General features: G+C 42.3%; 1 protein-coding gene across 3 annotated transcripts in view; it reads right to left on the bottom strand.

The window, feature by feature from the left end:
- Positions 1–13,629, bottom strand: part of CDK14 (cyclin dependent kinase 14) — a 317,114-nt gene that overhangs the window by 237,069 nt on the left and 66,416 nt on the right. For 2 of the 3 annotated variants that reach the window (XM_072154286.1, XM_072154289.1), the window contains one exon: positions 6,481–6,726. In XM_072154286.1, the coding sequence (XP_072010387.1) occupies positions 6,481–6,726 (246 nt within the window). The remainder of the gene's footprint in view (positions 1–6,480; positions 6,727–13,629) is intronic. The other variant, XM_072154287.1, reaches the window with a different exon arrangement.

Genomic DNA, 13,629 nt, shown 5'->3' with positions numbered 1-13,629 from the left:
ACAGGGACCAATTTGACATGCTTTGTGCAGCGCTGCGTAATCTGTGTGCGCTATATAAATAAAGAATTATTATTATTATTATTATTTAAAAAAACACTGCACCTTAAAAGGTACCTTTTTTACCTTAAAAGGTACAGCATTCTCCCCCCGGGACTGTAATTTTTTAACACCCCTTGTAAGTAGCATCGATAAAAGATGCGGCCGTGACTGTATTACATTAGTGTTGATTTAGTCGTAGGAATCCCTTGCGGTTATCGTTCTATCCCGAAACAATTTCATTTTTAATTCATGAAAAAATATAAATTTCTCCTCTTGTGTAAAATAAACCGAAAAATAAAATTAAAAAAGTGGGAAAGTAAACAAAGTCATAAAAACAACAATCGGAATTACCTGTATTATAAAATACGTAGCGTTAGGATGTGTATATAACCATATTATTCTATCCCCGCAGTGTAATTCATCGTCACCATGTATCATAACACCTGCTACTTTTTCGTTTTTAGGAAACTCCGGAGAGACAATAAAAAGGAGCCTTAATGGAAGATTAAATCCAGAACTACCTGACGCCTCTTCCACAAGCGCTGCGGATTATATGTCTCATGCATCTTTTATGGAAGAAAACAGCTTGAGAATGTCACTCTTCATCACCGCGCCGACGTTTTAGGGGGATGTTTTTTATTTTTACTGAAGTCTTTCCTGAACAGAGAGTATCCAGCGGGGGGCACTTACTGGTAATTATGTGAAGTGTAAATATTAATTTAAAGGCAATTAGTCTCATATTTGTAGCAGTAGTTTTAAAAGGAAATCTACCACCAGGATGAAGGATTGTAAACCAAGCATACTGACAAACAGCTTCTTTTGCCCTTGTTTTTACAAAAGTGGTGGCTACTGCTTATTTGGGTCAACCTAGTTCATACCTGGGTTAGTTGGCTGGGATAGTTCTAGTAGTCAGAGACAGTCCATAGAAATTCAAGTATTACCCAATGGGGCAGGGTTTAGGAAATCCTACCGCAAAATAGACTGGATTGCCTTGATAGAAGATGGAGAAAGGGAGCTGCAGAAACCATGGGAATTGTAAAGGAAGACAGGGTGGTAAGGAGGCAGTTTGGATATAGAACAGGGGGTACTATAAGTGGGGGACCAAATAACAAGTGGACATTTTGGTAGGGAGCCACAATAAGGGTATTATGTATTGGGTCCACAGGGCAGCGTTATACAGTTTGGGGGCGGCCACAAGACAGGAGGAATTTTATAGTGGGGGCCCAGGAAGACAGGACTATACCAGTTCACCGGTTTGTGTGCCGCACCTGTAATGGCCCTGCCAATGCACTAATTACTAAATATCATGCTCCTATTAGATTTGTCTATAGAGCCTGCCTGGGAAGGGAGGGTTTAATTAGTAACAAATAATAACTTAATGTTAATCCGGTTCAGCCCCGAGGTTCCTAATTGGTGGATGACTGGAATTCTGCCCAGGGTGGAATCAACTTATGCTCCCATTAGCTGAACGTTCCAAAACAATGTTGGTGAACCTGGATATAGGACACAAGGCCTGCAGCTGCTGTCTCTTACCTGAGGATAATCCCCCTCCATCGGGCCTGCAGCTCTGACTACTTACATAGCCTGCCCCTAAACTACTGCCAAAGCAGCTTCGACCTTCTCCAACCCCAAGTTCCTGAATCTGGTCTGTGAGCTTTTAATACCAGACTGCATCCAACCAGCTACCTCAGACACTAGCACCACTATCTCAGTCTGTTATCATTGCTACGTTGAAGTCTTGGAATAAAGAGACTGCAAGTTTGATGTTTTACATGTTTTCTCTTTATATGATCCCTGGCTGCTGCTAACATCATGGGCCTCCCCTTTACCATCTACCCGGGGTAACCCAAACTTTAGTGTGCTCTCTGGCCTGTGCCGCACACAGCAGCGTCAGAAGCTCAGTGGTGATGTAAGGAGCTGACAGCTTCCTGCTCCCCAATTGCAGTCAACTTGATCTTCTTTAAGTGAAAGAGTTGTAACTCAGACATAACGCTTGCCACTGTTGATAACAGGAAAACACCCAAAACTGTCCATCTCAAGTCAGGATGGTTGGGAGATTTGGACATGTGACTGAGTGAAAGGTGGAGCCGACTGACTCCTTTGCCCTCCTCCTCCGTACCAGCTCCTCTACATCACATTGGATAGAGGCGGAAATTTGGGTATGGTCTAGACATCACCGGAAGTAGAAAAATCAGGGTCATGAGAAAAGCTGTTATTTGGTCAGAATTATTACATAAAGCTTGTGTCCCATGACAGTGTGCAAAGGGGTAGGTGAGTGGTGCTCCCCCTCCCCTCCGTCCGCACCACAAATAGGACCATAGGACCTACCCTATCTCTTGCGGCATGGACACCCGGTTTGGGGCTTGGTCACGGCGTTGCGAGACATGGTGTGCTCAATGTGACCAGGTGCCAGATCACAGCCCCCAATATGGTCATGTGGATGGAGCTCCAGACCCATTACTAAGATAAAGTGTCCCCTTAATTATAGTAAAGTTTGGGGTCTTGAAATGTCTTAACCCCAAGATTCAACCTTTTCTCCTTCCAGAAGATGCCTCATGTACTTCTATCAGACTCTTTACATAAGGGTTGGTACAATTAATGTCTTATTTACCCGCAGCTCCCAGAATCCCCTGGGACATTATATAAAGTTCTTCTACAGCAGTAAAATAAATTTTGCAGTGTTTGGGAAACGTGTTCTGTGAGATGTGATATCTTTATCTGGATCGCCCCGAGGCTTCCTCCACTTTTATGCCTCAGAAATAGATTTACCGTAGGAGGGACAGGATTTTATTTTTCCCTTTTCGAAGTTCTACATTTACACAAGATAAACTTCCAAAGAAGACTCACAGAGTAAATCAAAGCTGCGGGGCCCCAGATCAAAATCTGTACTAGGCCCCTTAATTATAATGTATTATTCATAGTAGTCGTCTCCTCATATGGGAAGAGGTGCCTTATGGGCCGCTATGACTCCTGGGCCTTTTATGGATGTACAAAAGGTAAAGTCACATATCTGATCCCCCAGCAACTACCTGGTGAGGGGCCTATCTTTTAGTCTGTGCTGCCTTGTTGAAAGCCAACATTTTGGATCATGGACACGTTTTTTCCATTGGGAAGGAGGTCGTGTAGTAGATCACAGAAGATCAGAATTGTCTAAGAAATCGATTACCCCAATCAGATCTGCAATTACTCTTGTGGTCCAAAAGTTCTCATTTTAAAGAAGTCAACAACGACCAGGAACGTACCCTGTGATGCACAGCTATGTGACTTGTCCCTGGTGCTGAACACGGAGCTGAAGGTGCTGGATCTCATCGCTATGAACCTGCATGAAAATCCATGGAGATATCACAGATCTTATTGTGGCAATCGATATCTGAGACAATTCTGATCTTTGATCTGCTAAATGATCACCTTCCGATAGAAAAAACTTGAACCTTGATCCAATATGGTGACTTTCAAGATGGCGGCCATGTTCCTAGACAAAACCTAAAGGATAGAATCCCTCAACCATTATTTGCTGGGGATCGGATATGCCTTATTCTTGTTTCAATTCCGAAATAAAAGGTTTTTCGGGAGCTTTTGATTCTCCCCATAGCACCCTGGTTTGGGCACTCATAAATATTATTATATTAAACTTTATGAGTTTCTCAGACATATGCTACCTGTTCCCAGTGATCTGTCATTCAATTTATCTAAATTAGGTGCTGGGTACACTGGGGGCGTGGCTTTGTTTCCCAATGCACCCATTTTAATATTCTTCACTACTCAAAAAACACATATATAACCTCATTGTAATTTATGTAGGAAGAAATGAATTCCCATGTGACTGCGGTTATCAGATAAGGGGCACCAAGGCTTTTGTATATTCTCCCCCTTGTAAATTTCACAATGGCGCTTCTCATGTCATATCCAGAATCTAATATTTTTTAATACCGGGATAGTTATAATAGCGCTTGTCTGTGGTAAAATATCAGCTGTCGTCTATACATAGAAATTATGTGTCACAACGATTACATTTTTGAAAATTATGATCTATGACATGTCATAAATCAAAATTTTCACCAATATGTCAGCGGTAAATGATCTACAACGGAAATAGGACAGACAGTTCGAAAGAAATTTGCTTTTGGGCAAGAAACATTTTAAGCAACGCCCAGTTTTTTGCAAGTGATGCCCAAAAACATTAAGAACCACCCCTTTAAATAAAGCTCCTCCCATTTTTGTTCAATTTGGAAAATATTTTTCAGCTTAGTGGAAAACTAGAGCTACCTTTTTAGCTTCATGGGAGAATGTACAAATGATACAATGTACTTCTAGTTCTTTACGTAGTTGCAAAAACTTTCAGAACCTCCCCTTTTAATAAAGCCCCACCCCTTTTAATCAATCGTTTTTTGGATTTGAAATATATTAGCAGCTTATCGGAAAACTACACCTACCTTTTTTATGCTTCATGGAAGAATTGTACAAATGATACAATGTACTTTTAGTTCTTTACATAAAGTTTGGTAGATGCAAAAACTTTCAGAACCTCCCCTTTTAATAAAGCCCCACCCCTTTTAATTAATCATTTTTTTTGTAATTGGAATATATTTGCAGCTTAGTGGTAAACTAGACCTACTATATATATAGTACAAGGACAAGGGTGACCAATCTATTCAGGGGTGGACCAAAGAAATATAGTGGGACCCCAAAGATTGTGTAGCCCAACTCTAAGGTCCTCAAGATGCCAATACATTTTAAGGCAATGGGAGAGGGAGGGAGCAATGGACTCCTTGCTCCACCTTTCAGAGTGGGGCTATGCATTAGGGGGACCCTAGACATTACTTTGCTGATACTTTGCTGATTGCTCCAGTCGTGGACCTATTGGCTACAATCTGAGGATCTGTCTCTTTAAGGACCCCAGAATTCTACACTATAAAGCGTCGATATCCGTGGAATCCAGTGATGGAGTCATTTCAGTGTGAAGATTGCACAATTAAATCATGGATTTTATATTCTCACCGTTTCGCCAATTGATCCAGATTTTATATTGTATGAAAATTGTCTTAAAATTGCAGCATTTTCCCGAGCAGAAGTGACTGTAGGATAGCAACGTTTCCTGTAGGAGATTATACCTAACCCCCCAACCCCCCCCCGCAGAGCTACGCCTTAGTAACTGCATCTGTAGAAATCCTACACGGTGTATCCGTCCTGCCCTCATTCTGCTTGGGAAAACTCTTTTTATTGGGTCCTCACAACAAATATTGTGGGAGCCCCATTCATCGACCACACATAAGACAGTAAGAAGGTCTAAACCTTCCTTAAGGACGAAAAATTATATATATACTCGGTCAGAACCGATCGGATGCTGATGACTTTCTCTGAGGATAGTTTATCATTATTATAAATGGCCTAGTGATTCGAAAACTAGTTTAACCCATTAAACCCCATACCTTTCAAACCCCAGTTAACAGAAGTATTTGGGGTAGCTGCATATCTATATATATCTATATATGATCAATTATTCTACAAATTTTTCAGTCTTTACAGATTCTAAAGAAGGTAACTCCATTTGTATCCAATAGACATTCCCTTTGATAACACTGAATTCACCTTTAAATGTCAATTTCGTAATTATATTACCAAATTTGACCAATATGCGATTCCCCCCTTTAAAAGAAAACCAAACGATTCCTACATTGTGCTGCTCACCCTTTTCTTCCCAGAATCATGGTATTTTCTGTTCTGAGCTACTTGTCAGAAATCCTCCTCAGCAGCAGCAAAGAGGGTGGAGACTAACCTTTTCCCATAGATGCCCTAAATCTAAGTCAATAACATGATGCCCATAGTTCCCATGATGCTCTTGTGAAGTAATGTAAGTGCAAATCCAGTGAGATTCCTACAAGTAAATCCACTGAGCTCTGCATAGTGTGTACATACAAGTGACTAACCTGGCAGCTTTCCTCACATGGAGGAGCAAGGAGAATGTAATAAGTAGTAGCAACTAGCAGTGAAATAGTCAGAAATAGAGAAAGAGACTGAAGAGGGGGAAAGTGCCATATAATTAACAAAATTTTGTTTCCAAATATTTCAAACAAAGTGTTAAATGTGTTAAAGGAGTTTTCCAACATTTAAAAATAATCCATCGAAAGGAGAGGAAAGCAGTTTTTGGTGTACAAATAACAAAAGTAAACAAAAACAATATACTTCTACAAAGACAGCAAGGCTTCCCCTGAAGATGATTTAAATATCTTAAAAATGTTAGGCACACTGTAAGGTGTTTAACACATGTTCCACAACTTTTTAGGAACATTTCTTGTACAATGTGACCCAGTCACTAGGGGCAGCTGCTGGTTACGATTATGGTCACTTTTTTGGTCTCCGTCACCTACAATCCCCAAACATTGGATACTCTTATTCCCAACTAAAAGCAGTCTTCCTGATCACACCATAGTGCACTCTTACCGAGCTAGGGCTTGAATGACGTCTGACTTTGGGAGACTCCTTCCCCACGGAGGCACTCTTAAAGTTAATGCATGCATTGTTTTCAGAGTGCACTCTCTTCACCTGGTTTGCAGACTTCTCGAATGGGTCAAAACTGCTCTGAGTCCTCTGCACGCGGACTTTCTTGTCTTCAGGAATGGTGTCCAGTGGTTTGATCACAGAGTCCATTCCGTGGCAGTTGCGTGTGGACATCTTGGTGACACATATCTACAAGGATGACAAAGTAAAGAGACTTATGTAGACAAGAGAACAACCATAGGTTCCCGGCTAAACAAATCCTTAGACGTACATTGTATCCTCCGGGGTGAAGAGAAGAATTGCTTTTGTTCAATATTGTGAACATGTTCTTTTCAAGGTGATGTATTGTTGGTGCAGGAGTGAACAATGACTGGAGTAATCAATCCCTAAGTTACAGAAACATGAGACACTGTATCTGCCTGGTGTAACCCAAACAGAACCACCCGCGGTTACATAATACAGGCTGCATCTGTCTGTACTGCAACCCTGCAAGAAAGCCTCCAGCTCCACCGAGCCTACATAATGCCCCACACACGCACCTATGGTCATATATATGTATATTACACCACAATGTATACATTTACCAAGTACTTGTGGAAGAACCATGGGAACCGGATGCCAAAGTGCTCTGCTGGGCCACGCAGAGTGATACTGGAAGTACTGGCCCACCAGAGCATTTTAGCATCTAAGTATCACCTTTAGTATCAACTGCACAAACAAAACATTTTACATCTTTACCAACTGACTTGTGCATCTTACTACTAGACTATATTATTTAGAGTAGTATTTTTTTATACCAATCCATGTGGTGGCCTAGTGCCAAGCTGGACAATATCTCTCTTTTAATGAATTAGTGCTACCAAAGGTTGAAGAAGATTATTGGACTAGTTGGGGACCCCACTACTGGACCCTCACGGATCACGACTCATTATATCCCTGGTCATGTGATGTCACACAGGTGCACAGCTCGTTATATCCCTGGTCATGTGATGTCACATGGATAAACGGCTTGTTATATCCCTGTCATGTCACACAGGTGCACAACTCATTATATCCTTGGTCCTGTGATGTCACACAAGTGCCCGGCTCGTTATATCCCAAGTCATGTGATGTCACACAGGTGCAGGGCTCGTTATATACCTAGTTATGCAATGTCACAGAGGGAAGCAGCTTGTTATATCCCTGGTCATGTGATGTCACACAGGGAAGCAGCTTGTTATATCCCTGGTCATATGATGTATCACAGGTGCACAGCTCGTTATATCCCTGGTCATGTGATGTCACACAGGTGCATGGCTTGTTATATCCCTGGTCATGTGATGTCACACAGGTGCACGGCTCATTATATCCCCGGTCATGTGATGTCAAACAGGTGCACAGCTCATTATATCTCTGGTCATGTGATGTCACACAGGTGCATGGCTTGTTATATCCCTGGTCATGTGATGTCACACAGGTGCACGGCTCGTCATATCCCTGGTCATGTGATGTCACACAGGTGCATGGCTCATTATATCCCTGGTCATGTGATGTCAGACAGGTACATGGCTCGTTATATCCCTGGTCATGTGATGTCACACAGGTGCACGGGTCGTTATATATCACACAGCTTATTCTCTGTGATATAACAAGCTGTGCACCTGTGTGACATCACATGACCAGAGACCAGTTTTATCCACAGGAAGTAAACAATGAAGCTTCCTATAGAATGACAGCAAGCAGAGATCTAAAAAGACGTGAAGAATTGATACAAAAAGTATATTGGAAAATTGTAGAACTTTTCATAATATAAACTGTAACATTGATTAGTGTAAAATGGACAACCCCTTTAACCATAAACAGCTCCCTGAGTCTTGGTAGTGAAGGGTAACAGCTCACAAGGCCCTGCAGCTCCTCACCTTCCATCATAGGAAGGAATCACATTTCAATCGCAATATAGAAAGAAGTAAGTGGAGATAATGAATGTCCAGGTTTGAGGATATCACAGCTAATCCATTTAGACATCTTCTAAATAGGCATCTCAGAAACAGATGGCTGCATTAGTGAATGGATTTAGTCGCAGAAAACATTTGAGAAAATTAGAATATGTTAATAAAGCGCAGATTCTCGGGATTACATAATAATGAATCCTGACAGCTTAAAATATGAAGTATTACAGATCTGACCTACTATGTCAAGCTGTAGCACTCTACCTGCTGTGCCACAGAGTCCTTTTTATTAAAATAGAACTACCATATATACTCGAGTATAAGCCGACCCAAGTATAAGCCGAGGCCACTAATTTTATCACAAAACCTGGGAAAACCTATCGACTCAAGTATAAGCCGAGGGTGGGTAATGCATTGGTCACAGCCTCCCCAGTATATTGCCTGCTGGACCCTGCCGCGTAGTATATAGCCAGCACCTGCACCCAAGTATACAGCCTGCCAGCCCATATCCCCCGGTATATAGCCAGCCCCTGCCCCAGTATATAGCCAGCCCCCTGCCCCAGTATATAGCCTGTAGCCCATGCCCCAGTATATAGCCAGCTCCCTGCCCCAGTATATAGCCAGACCCCTGCCCCAGTATATAGCCAGCTCCCTGCCCCAGTATATAGCCAGACCCCTGCCCCAGTATATAGCCAGCTCCCTGCCCCAGCATATAGCCAGCTCCCTGCCCCAGTATATAGCCAGCCCCCTGCCCCAGTATGTAGCCAGCTCCCTGCCCCAGTATATAGCCAGCCCATATCCCCCAGTATATAGCCAGCCCCCTGCTCCAGTATATAGCCAGCCCCCTGCCGCAGCATATAGCCATTTCCCTGCCCCAGTATATAGCCAGCAGCGGAGGAAGCCGGAAAGGTGACTTTAGATACATTTTTTTTACTTGAGTATAAGCCGAGTTTGGGTTTTCAGAACATTTTTCTGTGCTGAAAAACTAGGCTTATACTCGAGTAAACTTTATTATTAACAGCCACTTTCACCAATGCATTGAGGATAGAAGATTCCGGTCAAACAAAATATACTATGCTCCTTTCCTGACAAGAAGGGCAAGAAGCTATTCCTTTTGGTTTTATATGTGTATACAGTGACTGAGCATGTGTGTCCACCAGGGTGAAGCTCTGTAGCTGGACGTGCACATTAGTTTACACTTTGAGCACCAGATGGCGATATACTATGGAAGTAAATTTAATCACATTATAATTGACCATTTTTACCAGAATGACAATAGGAAATGATGTTCTATTTTTACTGTGATATTTAAAAGTAACTTTTTGTTAGCTGCAGTTTTGTGGCTATATTTTAGGTTATAATCTTATAAAAGGCAATGACAAGAACATCAAAATCTTTAACACCTTGTGAAATAATGTATCATACAAACAAAATCAAACAGGTAAACACAACAATGTGTACAAGGGTTATTGGCACACGCAGTACGGACAGCGTGTTCCTGGATCATTGTAATTACTATAATCACTAAAACTAATGATGTCAGAGGAATACACCAAAAATAAAGAGCTGCGGGTTGTGGACAAGTAGCAACAACTGCATAAATGTTACATAAATAATACTGCAGAGAACCTGATTCCTTTGCCCTCCCCCATCTTTAGATTAATCAGATGGAAGCAGAACAACTTCTACAGGACTACAATTACCAACCTCTATTCACAACCCTTAGACGTATAAGACAGTGGGTGTGATGGGCTGGGGAATGGAGAGGGCAGTGAGTGGGGCAGGGGTTTCAAAGTTCCAGCCCGCCTTATCTACTATAGCAGTGGTGGCGAACCTATGGCACTGGTGCCAGAGGCGGCACTCGGAGCCCTTTCTGTGGACACCCGGGCCATCACCCCAGCACACCAGACCGGACTCAAAGAATCTTCCTGCAGTTCCAAACAACTTAAAAGATGCTGCTTTCGGTCATATTTTGATACTTACTTTGCTACTTTGGACTGTAGAAAGAGGGAGAATGAGTAGACAGGGCCGAATTATCTTTGGAGGACCTTCTGCTGGCCCCACGATTTTCTCTGTGTACAGAGGGACACTGGAAAGAAACTAAAATGATGAAAATTCTCCATCTTTCTACTGTGTTGCTGTCCTCAGGAGGCCAATATGATTGAAAGTTGTTGAACAGGGAGCAATAAGTTACTGCTTTAATTTTCAGTTGGCACCTCACGATAAATAAGGGGGGTTTGGGGTTTCAGTTTGGGCACTCGGCCGCTAAAAGGTTCGCCATCACTGTATTATAGTCTCTTTCCGTAGTTAAAGTCTCCACCATGTCAGACTTGGACTAAACAGGTCCATCCTGGAGGAGACTCCATCCTGGTCTACTAATAGGCTGGAGCTGTAGCCTCCTAGTAGATCTGGGGAGTCATATGGGGTGGGAAGTGGATAGGGAAGTGGGTGGGGCAGGGGTTTCAATGTTCCAGCCCGCCATATCTACTACTGTAGTCTCTTTCCGTAGTTAAAGTCTCCACCAGGTCAGACATGGACTAAACAGGTCCAACCTGGTGGAGATTCCATCCAGATCTACTAATAGGCAGGAGCCAGAGCCTCCTAGTAGATCTGAGGAGTCATATAGGGGGCAGGGGAGTCTCTTGCCTCAGACAGCACCCACTGGAGCAAGACAGGGGGCAGCATCACGGGCACAGTCACCCGCTACAAAGCAGGACCTGACACTTTAAAGTATTGTCTCTTCCCATCTTTATGTTGTCAGACACTGCATGGAGGACCCATTTACTAAATAAATAACCTGATTATATTACTACTGGATGGGGCAAATGGGGGAGCCATTATATGGCTTGCCTCAGGCAGCAGTGAGTTTAGGTTGACCCCATGGTGGGTAACGTGAAAAACGACAATCTTAATAAATTCCCCCCATCGTCTCTTCTTGTATTCTGCTTCACCCCAATGCAAAATCCATCCAAGCCACCCACCCCTCCAAATATAATGGTATAGCCTGCTGATATGGAATAGAACAATTTCATGGACCACCAAGGATACAGTAGGTGTATCTACTTGTAATATCCAACACATGTTTTGCAAATCCACCACAAAATTTATGCATTGAAGAGGTTGAAAGACATCAAGCAGAAGCAGCAGAATTTTCAGTGTAGCTGAATAATAATATGGGCTTTACAAAATATGTATAAGATAAGTAAAATGTATCTGTAGCTTCTGGAAATCAACACTGCTTTTAGTACTTTTAGGTATCTAACAACTAAAAAATATAACCTCTCCCTTCCCGAAGAAGAGGATACAGTGTTATACATACAGACCAAGTTTACGGATTCCCATAAAACTATGAAAAAACAAGGTCTGAAGCAAGGATTATATAGAGCAATGAATTATGGGAGAGGCACGTCCAATGTTATAAAAAGCAGAAATCAATAGGACACTTGTGGCTTCTCAGAACATAAAGAAATGAGGAATTTGTTCTCCGGTATCGAGAGTCAACTCTGCTTTTCCTTTTACAATCCTTCAGATTTGCTCAACATTCTGGAATGGAATGAAAAACTAAACAAATTGTTTCCGATGACCCAGATTTAGCCTAACAAGCCGGTGTTGTTGCATAGAACAGAGTCTGTTGCAATGTACGCCCGACTGAATATGGAGGGTCCGCCTGGACTGGTGGAGGCATTTAGATGTGGAAGGGGTTAATTTTAAGGTCTTGCACTTTAAGAGGAGGAGGTTTGCTGCAGTGCACTTTCCTGCTCCACTTTTTTCCTGTTTATAAAGGGGGTGGGAGTCTCCTCCTCTCTCTGGACTGCGGCACTCACTGGAAGCAGCCTCTCCCTCCCTCCTTCCCCAATTTATTGTTTTGTTTTACTGTTTTTCATATCTGTGTTTTTTTTAGTTCTAAAGTCACAGCTGGTGGAGAAAATGGAGACGTGAGATTGCTGCTTTGCTCGTCTGGCCGACTTGCCATCTGGGAGTCCAGATGGGCATAGTGCAGTCCCACGCCGTTTTCCCTATGGATGGAGAGCTCACAAATACAAGTGGCTACCGTTTTGATATTTACATGTTTTTGGAGAATTTTTAAATAATATTTGTTAATAAATACTGTGACCGTTTATTCCACAACCCAACAAGAGCCTCGGTTTTTACGGTTATGATTATTTAAGAAAAGAAAGGTGTTATGGGGTAAATAGAATTTGTTGCCGAAGAAAGGGCTGGGTTGGGCCATATCTCGAGGTGGGTTAAGTTTTGCATTCCGCCAGTCTAAAGAGGAAATTTATGGTCTTATGCACCATAAGATGGCAAAGAAGAGTCTAAGAATCTATTTGTGCAGTGTGTGTTGGCAATATCACTGGCCTGAGAAGTATACAGCACATTGATCAGGGCTTGTATGTAAGTTTTCTGGTGTACAAGCACTGGAATAGTCACAATTCCTGATGCATGGCCAAGAATTGTGACTATTTACCCTCTAACACCACCTCCACACCATGTGGGCCTGGAGGCAAAGTCTGTTGGTACGGGGAGTCCGTTCCTCATGGCCACCAGCTTTGGCCTCCTGATAGATCCTGCCCAGCTGGAAGGGCCATTTTTAATCATTGTATAATAAATCCCCCCAAAAAACTTGTAACATTTGGTCCGCTCCTTCCAATAGTACTATATCAGGTTATTTTTTTTCAGTAGGCAAGTTTTCCATGCAGTGTCTCACACCCATGGTGACATCAAGTGTGAAGGGACACTGTCAGGTCCTGCTTTGTAGCATGTGGATACTGCCCCCACCTTCCTACAGTTGGTGCTGCCTGAGGAAAGAGGCTCAACTTGCCTCATGGCGGGTGCTCCCGTGGGTTGGGTTATTCCATAATCTGACTGTTGTTACTATAAAGAACCCTTTCCTTTGTATCATTACCGATTTATCCCACAAAATTAAATTCCATATTCAACAGTTTAACATCTCCTAAGAATATTGCTTTATTTATCTCAACAGATTGAGGAAAGATAAAAATTAAAAATGCAAGATATCATTAACATAATGGTACCAGTAATAGTAGTGTTACTCATTATGTACACACATATAACAACCTACACCTGAAAAGTCCTACAAAAGTTTAGACATGCTTACGGCTTCTAGAGCTTATGAATCCATAAGACACAATGGGGCCAACAC

The sequence above is a fragment of the Engystomops pustulosus genome, chromosome 5, assembly GCF_040894005.1.
Source record: "Engystomops pustulosus chromosome 5, aEngPut4.maternal, whole genome shotgun sequence".
Taxonomy (NCBI): Eukaryota; Metazoa; Chordata; class Amphibia; order Anura; family Leptodactylidae; genus Engystomops; species Engystomops pustulosus.
The sequence above is the reverse complement of the archived record's forward strand: the minus strand, read 5'-3'. Positions and strand labels throughout refer to the sequence as shown.